The sequence below is a fragment of the Centroberyx gerrardi genome, chromosome 20 (assembly GCF_048128805.1).
Source record: "Centroberyx gerrardi isolate f3 chromosome 20, fCenGer3.hap1.cur.20231027, whole genome shotgun sequence".
Lineage (NCBI taxonomy): Eukaryota > Metazoa > Chordata > Actinopteri > Beryciformes > Berycidae > Centroberyx > Centroberyx gerrardi.
The window spans coordinates 17,102,746-17,111,713 of record NC_136016.1 but is presented as its reverse complement, the minus strand read 5'-3'; the positions used below and the strand labels follow the sequence as shown (position 1 = coordinate 17,111,713).

Sequence of the window (8,968 nt, the reverse complement as noted above, 5' to 3'; positions counted from 1 at the left end):
ATCAGAACTTCACTGAAGGCTTCGTCTCTTCGTATCTCTTGACCGGCATGAGTCTGCTCACTCTTGTGTAGGATCTGAACTGTTATAAATTTGTAGATATCTTGCTCATTGTTGTGTGTGATGAGCTCAGTGCTTTTTGCGCTGCCCATGCAAACTGATTTTATTTTGGATCTGTTCAGGATATCCTATTGTATATTCTGGCATTTGACTGCCTAATCATTCAATGCACACTGTTCCAATTCATAAGACATGTCCTTTTATCCCTTTACCATATATCATGAATTGTTTCTTTGCTGCAGAATTTTGTTTCTCATTTTGTAAGCCTGGCTCAAGCTCAGACAGCCTGGTTTTAGTATTCATAGCAAGTAGCCAAATCTAAACTTTTCACTGCAATCATGTGACAAGTGGTCCCAGAATCTATTTGATAACCTGCCACAACTAGGTGCTCCCTCCTTTGTCTTTGAAAAGTGATTGGAATTCTTTAGCCAAGCTCCATCTACACCCACCCACCCACCACCCACCCACCAGCAAGGCACACAACAAACCTTACAGAATGCAACGCACCTTAAAGAATGAGGATATGTTTTCACTGGTAACAGGGGTGAAAAAAAAAAATGAAAACACTCCTACGTGGTCTGGTGTGTTGAGAACTGCAATTATATAGCTGCCTCACAACCTAGATGGAAAGGGATGTACACAGCTTGACAGCTTTCATGAGAGGTTCAACTTTCAATTGTGACACCAAATTTTCAATTTAGAAGAGGGCTGATGTCTGAGTTGGAATTACAGGAATCAGGGGAAGGCATGGTCTAGGACGGGGACAAAAGACAGAGGTTCAATTCAAAATGCATTTTTGAGAAATGCAATATAACAAGGTCAAAGTCAAGGTGTGTAAATGTTACTTCAGCCAAGACAGAGATAATAATTTCATTGGATTTATTTGTGTTTCTGTTTTATTTAACGAGGTTGAGATGGAAAAGCATTGTGGCTAAGGCAGTGAGGAATTACTTTTGTAACAGGAACATAAACATAGATTTTGCATAAATCAAAGTAAGCACAAAGTGAAGCATTGAATATTACACCATACAACTTATCCTATTCATGCTATGTATGAAATAAAAAAAAAAATCTATAGCCCAGTATAGAAACTGATGAGACTTAAGTTATGCTTCTTCAGCTGAAGGTGCTTTAGTATTTGCATTATGGCTTCACATTTCAGATATACCCCCACAGTGCTGAAGCTTAATACTGCCCTCCCTGAAGACATCACTGACATTTTCCAAGGTCTCACTTTTAAACCCTGTCTTGATTAGTGAAGCAGGTTTTAAGAGGAAGTAATCCCATTCTCTGGAATTTCCTTGCATTTATACACCAGTCAGCAAATGGGGAAGCTAGTCAGCACGAATACTGCAGGAACAGAAATCATGAGATCCTGAAGCTAAAATGATGGTTATATCTCACAACATACGGGATACTGATGTTGCCTGGGAATTGACAAATTCAATTACACTATCAAAAAAGCAATGTCATCTCAGATTTCACTTTGCTCATTAGTGTCATTCTAAAGAATAATGCTGTCCTTGCTTTTTCACTCCAAAATTGTCCAGAAATTGCCGATAGCTAACTATCCTGCTCAGCCATGACAAATATAACTCATTCACTGCAGGCAAACCATTTTTGAAAGACTTTGTACATTCATAGAAGACATAAGTCTTTCTTGTACCACTTATAAATATTCCTCAAACCTCTTCACTCCCATCTGAAATCATGGCCCACCATTTCATAAAATTTGACATTGTAAGGTCTATAGAAGTCTCGCAATTGCTCAATAGCATCCCTATCTATCTGCACATGAGTTCTACCCTTGGACTTGCCCAGGCAGCGGGGTGAACTACTGCTCTCCGGCTTCTTGAGGCAAGGGAAACCCTTGGTCCGGTTGAAATAGAAGTGTTTGTCTGTGACGATGCGTTTTAGCCCAAGGAAGTCCTGCACTCGTGCCAACTCCCCTGCTGGGTCCGTGATAAGGCGCTCTCCGCTGACAAAGTGGATCTGAGCCAGAGGGAAGTAGCGAAGCCAGTTCTCAAGATGCAGAGCGTACAGGCCGATCCGAATGGCATTCCAGGATGTGTCCACAAGGCCCAGGCTCTGGTTTCTGAAGGCCAAGTCTTGGAAACTTGGAAGGTCGGGCGTTTTGGATAAAGTCTGTGTGTAATCTGATATTGCACGGGTGACAGGGTCACGAACTACGACGATGAGCTTGGTATCTCGGGACATGGCAGAGATCCGGTGGGGTGTTTCTTTTGTCACGAAGTAGCTTGGTGTCTTCTCCATGGTGATCTGGCTTTCCAGAGTCCTTGGCATTAGACCTCTGAATGAAGGATGAAAAGACATAAAATGAAAGCCTGAGTAAAATATGTTTTACCTTAAGGCATATTGACATTCACATTACTTTAAGTGGAGTATATTCATCGTATAATTGTTTTGAATTGCCTACTTTACAACAATACAACAAAATGCCCTTCCATTTATGCTGTCAAATGGAAAAAGTGTACATTAAATGTCTATTTAGGCCAGGATTGTGCCAGTGAGTTGCAAAGGCACAAAATCACCCTAACTAGGAAGCTCCAGTTTGGCTCTGAACCCAGTTTCCCGATGAAAATGATAATAGGAGCACTGAAGCAAAGTCATAGTAGTATGTTGTCACAGGAGACTTGTCTCGGAGACATCTCTCCTGTGCATCAGCCCGGCATTTGGTTCAAGAGTAATAAATCACCAGGTATGCAAACAGAACACATAGAGGAGGGTGACTCTGTTGGGTTACTTCTGGGTCTAAAAACTAGGCCATTGTACTTGTAAGATATTCTTTTAACAGGTAGACCTGCACTTAAACTAAAAAAATGTTTTTTACATCAGTGAGATGTAAAACTTTGACAACTGATTCAGCACCAGAGCCTTGCTGGTGTCAATAGGGGTATAAAAAGAGCCATGCTAAAAATAGTAGGGGGGGGGGGGAAACAACAAAAAACTAAAATTAATTCCTACTAATGTAACACTTTCTCAATATGCGTTTTTGTGTCCCCCATGTCGCGTATGATATAATATCCAATATCAGAAGTATGATTCCAAAACAAAAGAATGCCAAGGACAGAGGACGGATGAAGATTCTGGAAGTTTCCTTGCAATCCACAAAGTATTGAAGATGCATTGATTTGGCAACCGACAAGAACAAATGGTGAGAGCAATGCACCATGTCTAAATTAGCTGGCAAAAATTAACAGCACTATAGTCTACAGCACAGTCGACTGAAACTGTAAGCTCAAGCGCACAGCCCATCTCGAACTGTAATGCATTCTCTGTGCTCATGTTCTTGAGAAGTTCATTTTCCCACAAGGACATAAGTATCGACTCCATCTCTCCATGGATACGAATAGTGCATGTTTTTCTAATTGATTTTGCGTTCCTTGCTTTCTGATTGTTTTATTCGACTGAATTCTTGGTATTGATAATGAGCTCTTATGGAGGGCTTTCAGGCGACCTAACGCATCCTCTGGCTGCCATAGTGGAGGTCCACAGCTGTTGGGCAGCAGTGGCAGTGAGGAGAGCAGAATGCAATAGGGTTCATTTCTGTGCTGTTTTTGAATGTAAACTAATTCATTCGTTCATTATCTTTACCTACTTATTACTTTTCAGGGTCTCAGGGGGCTGGAGCCTATCCCAGCATGCACTGGGCAGAAGGCAGGGAAACACCCTGGCCAAGTTGCTAGACCATCACAGGGTGAACATGGAGAGACAGACAAACACACTCACACGCTACTGAATGGATCTACACCCACACCACAACAATCTTTTTCAGGTATTTCTCTGTTTCTCGCCATGCCAGTTCTCTTTTATATTTAGCCATTATTTGTGCACAGCCAATTCTCTAATGGACCTCCATGATGGCGCCAGCCGCGGTTGTTAGGTGATTTGTGATGCAACTGCCAAGCCTCTAGTCAGACACCTGCCGCTTGATTACTATCACCTGTTGATTGATAACGGACCCAGCTGGTTGTGAAGAAAAAAATGGAATAATATGACCACTCAAAAGAATAGTTGGCCTTTGTTGTTGTCTAACTATTCAAAAGAGAGTTTTTGCTGAAAAGCAAATGTTTATTTTGAAAGCAATCCTCACAAGTCAGTGGTTTAGCCTTTGACCTTGTTTTGACAGGTTTGACAGCTGACAATCACACACCCGTAATAGGCTAGGGTTCAGACATATCTCTGAGATGAAAGGGCTTCAGCAGCCTACTGTGCTGAAGTACCAATTAGTGGAGATATTTTTCAGTCTCAGATTATTTTATAACACTATTGATAAAAGTCCCTGCAGCAGGCTACATGACAGCTAATCATTAGTGTTAAATGTATTTGTGTGTGCGTGTGTATGTGTGTGCAGCTTTTCATACTACTACTAATGAGAATAATAATAACTTTATTTAGCCTATAGAGCACTTTTTGAAACAAGGTCACTTGGTTAAGTGACCAGTAAAACAGAAATATGATGGCAATCATTCTGAACACAAAAACTAAGTAAAAACAACTTTGTAAAAGTACGTTTTTGGGAGTGATTTAAAAGAAGAGACTGAAGAAGACAGCCTGATCTCCTCAGGCAGCTTGTTCCACAGTACGGTGCCCTTACTGAGAAGGCCGATCTCCCTTCATTTTCAGCCTGGATTTAGGAACAGCGCACGAACTGTACTGCCCGAGGATCTCAGGCTGCGATTTGGCTCATAGGGGAATAAAAGGTCAGAGATGTAAGGTGATAGTCCAGTCTTGAAATCAATTCTAAAATGTACTGGCAACCAGTGTAGAGAAGCTAAAATAGGGCTAATATGGTCACGCCTCTTAGATTTAGTTAAAAGCCTTGCTGCTTCATGGCTAAATCCAAAACATATTTCCAGTTTAAAATGGTAATTTCATGAGAGGTTGAATGTGCCATGCAATTGTTATGAAGCCCTTATTCAGTGACATGAATGTGTAATACACCGGAGTTCAAGTGCTGCTGAAAATCTTATGGACAGACAGGTATTTTCCAGTATATATTTATCGTATAGAATGATGATGGGAATGTTTAATATAGGTATGGGAACATAACTGTCCATAAAATGTATTGCCAACTATTTCTGGCAATACACTTTGATAGTGTCATATGACTGCACTTTGTTTAGGGTGCTACATGTAGCATTTTAACATCAATAAATCATTAATTTTAACATTAATTTTGAGACATCAGTATAATTACCGTAAACAAACAAGACAATTGCTGAGAAGACTGGCAGCCTCTACCTGCCTCTACACTGCATTTTACATTGTGTACCACCAGGCTGGATTTTACGAGAAATCTGCTGAATAGCTTTACATCACAAAACAAGAAGAGGGCTGCTGTTCTTTCAGTACAAACAGAGCTAAAGCTTTCAAAGTTTCTCGCAATGGCAGATGGCGGAACGAGTGGAGGGCCGGTGGAAAGCACTTCCAACATGTTTATCCACTTGAGTAAAGTGAAAAAGAGAAAACACACACACACAGAGAGAGCAACACCAGGGAAAGGGAGGGGGAACTTTTAGCTGCAGTATCAGCATTGTCTTTGCACAGGAAGCAGTAGCTGGGTTTATGGGGAAATGTATTCTTAATTTTGAGAAACACTAGCACTAACAAACACTGGCGTGCGATAGAGGCTGCCAATTGTTTCGACCATGGTTTTTGTCTTTATTTTTTTATTTTAAGAGAGAAAAACATTAGACAATATCAATCACAATTCATTAAAGCAGCACCCCCCAAAAAAAACAAGAGAAAAGAAGAAAGCATACCTATGAATAGAGGCCAAGAGCCCACCACAAACACATACACACACATACCCTTATATGTGGAAGACCACCAAGGTATCACAGTTAATTTGACAATCATATTAAGTTTAAAACATGCTACACATAGCACCTTTAAACTTGAGTATTCAAGACTTATAAAACAACATATATATTGATGTATAAACAAACCAAAACTGAACTCTGAGTTCCATGTGAATTATATATTTGTTTGAATAAATTTGGAATTCAATTTGAATTTGCCAAAATTGACATTGGTCAAAATCATCATATAGATTACATGGGATATCTAGCCTACATGATCTTATAAACTTGTGTCTTACCATCATTATCCAGTTATGTTGAAGAGAGCAGGCCTAAAATAAGCTATAGGGTACATGAGTTCAAGATCCAGCAAGCACAGTAGACTAGAGGAGTGGTTCTCAAGGTCGGGTCCAGAGACCCCCGGGAGTCCTTGAGGGGATTTGAGAGGGTCCCCCAGCAAAATGAGTAGGATAATAGTTTGATTCCACTGCAATTTAACTTACTAGTAATCATTCCAATTAGAGAATCGTATAACAATGACTACTGTAATCATAGTCTCACTCTCCACCATTATCTCTCCATGTGAGTTTTACAATTTAATAACAAATCAATAACAACATATCTTCCCATATGGGGGTTCTTGAGACAAAATCTTATCAAATTGTGGCCATTGCTTAATTTATCTATTTGGTAATTTATCTATTTGGTGGTCCGTGACATGAACACGTTTGAGTACCACTGGACTAGACTTCAGACATACACCTGTGCAGGTAAGCCGTGTTCTTACCTGTACCAGTCTAGACCTCGGTCATAGTTCCTGTCGAAAAAGTGTGTTTCGGTGCCAACTGCTCGCACGTCTGGATGAATTCTGATAAACTCCAGCACAGCCCTTGTCCCACCCTTTTTCACACCGACTATTATGGCATTGGGCAACTTTTTATTCCCAAACTTTAAATTACCCATCGAAGGACTCGGCGTGTCATTCCGAACAGTGTTGAAATACGAAAGGGGTCTCTGGTCGGTTTTCAGCTGAGATGTATGCACATTGCTCTGCCTTGCATCCAAAGGCAAAACGCAAGAGAGAGATTTTTGAAGGCGCCTTTTGCCTCCATCAACCGGGACGCGCCGACAGCTGGGCGTTGGATCACCTGACTTTTGCATGATGGTATCGGAAGAGAATAGTACACAGTAGCACAAATATGTAAGGAAGATGGATAATAAACAAATAGATGTTCTTGTGAGCCTGTGTGAGGACGGCAGAACTCGACTGAGGAGGAGCACGCATGCCATCTCTCCATGGATACGAATAGTGCATGTTTTTCTAATTGATTTTGCGTTCCTTGCTTTCTGATTGTTTTAATCGCTTCTATGCCTGAACACTGTGCGCTGTCTCTACTGAAGAAAAAAAATACATCAGAGCACTTCTGCGTTTTGTCAATTGGTAGGCTACACTTCCATCACTTCATCGCGGATCATGCCAACCCAGTCCATCTGTGTCCTCTCTCTTCGGTTCATTAATTAAAAAGCCATCCTTCACTGCGCAATGAGTTTGGAAATGATATCCTCCTGTGGAAGTCCTGGACATGACCATGGCCATTACGCACGGGTGGAAAACAAGGGAAGTGCGCTCTCTGGCAACTTCACCGGACTGTCAGCTCCAAACGCCTGAGCGACAGAAAAATATTTCAACAGCGTGACGTCAGAGCATCTTTGCATTTCCAAAAGTAACCTATTCAGCTTCCTCACCTCACTCATCTCACTTCACACATTTCCTATCAAGCAGGGACATTTTTTGCCGCACCATAGAGTGGCTGCTGCATAGTTTTTTAGCCTTCTTCTAACCATGAAAGCTTAGCCTACATAAACAGCATATTGGGATAAAGGCTTTCAGCTATTTCATGCTGCCAACTATTTCATGCTAAGGACCCCTGTTAGATGCACATTTGACAATGGACCCGATTTTGTCCTAAGGAACCCCATATGCGAAGATTTTAGTGGTGAGATATGATTTAGTATAGTATTTCCATAACTTTGTCTAGGCCTGTAGGTGTAGAGGGAGCAGTGAAACCTATAATCAAAATCTATCTAAAGCTACACTATAGGGAAGATTTTAAGCTAAAAACTATCTTATCAGCCTAAATCACAAAGTGGGGCTGCAGCAGAGAAGAGCGTCCCATCCCAACTAATTGAGACCCTGTAGATTTGCCCAAATTAAATTCTGGTGTCAGGTGTAGACACTTCTCTGCCCACAGGAAGTGATGAATCGAAAGTTAAAAGCGAAATACAAAAGGGGGTCTCCTAAACAGCAGCGAGCGAGAAAGTTGGACTCACCAACATTAGATCTTTTGCCTCTCTCCTCCCTTTAGTACAAAGTGATCACAGACCTGCTGGGTTGGTAAAAATGAGCTTGCTGTGCAGTTTGCTGACCTCATGTTACATGATTTCTGGGTATTGATGTTAAAAAATGTCAAATTTTCAAACATGTCATTTGGAGCTGCTGACTTACAAAGTTGCCTAATGCAGCTTTAAACTGTTGGACCTCCTGGAACCCTTTCAAGGTCCCCTGGTGGTCCCCGGATCCCACTTTAATAACCGCTGACCTTTGTGTTATTGATTGGAAACATGGGTCCCTATGCATGACTTTATGCCTATTGTATAGGCTATAACTGCAAATAATAGAATGATTACCAAAGTGAAAGATAGGGATAATAATTTAGGACATTATGGGCTGGTTGCTTGGACATGGATTAAGCCTAGTCCCTGACTAGTCTAGTCTATTCATATAGCCCTTTATCACAGTCAAGTCTCAAGGGGCTTTACATACTATGTTATATTCCATACTACATAATACATATACATACACATCATATACATCCTACACTAGGTCACATAGCCTATGTAAATACTTCATATACATTGTTTACATACATATACATACTATACATAGATCATATACATCATACAACATACTACACACAAACACCTATGGGCAATTTAGAGTCTTCAATTCAACCTGACCTGCATGTCTTTTGAACTACAAGCTTAACATCAATTGATTGAAACTGAAACTGAAATCTCAGTCTACT

General features: G+C 40.7%; 1 protein-coding gene across 1 annotated transcript; it reads right to left on the bottom strand.

Moving 5' to 3' along the window:
* Nucleotides 1-1,749: 1,749 nt before the first annotated feature.
* Nucleotides 1,750-7,172, bottom strand: LOC139918030 (heparan sulfate glucosamine 3-O-sulfotransferase 2-like). The gene is made up of 2 exons (XM_071907285.2): nt 6,670-7,172; nt 1,750-2,368 (listed from the first exon to the last, which is right to left on the bottom strand). The coding sequence occupies exons 1-2, from the start codon at nt 7,170-7,172 to the stop codon at nt 1,750-1,752; spliced, it is 1,122 nt and encodes a 373-aa protein (XP_071763386.1).
* Nucleotides 7,173-8,968: the final 1,796 nt, after the last annotated feature.

Bases quoted from the DNA above. Each gene is read 5' to 3' on its own strand.
- LOC139918030 (XM_071907285.2), bottom strand. From the start codon at position 7,172: ATGGCATGCGTGCTCCTCCTCAGTCGAGTTCTGCCGTCCTCACACAGG. The intron at 2,369-6,669 runs GTAAGAACACGG...TCCTTCATTCAG, and splicing joins CGAGGTCTAGACTGGTACAG to AGGTCTAATGCCAAGGACTC.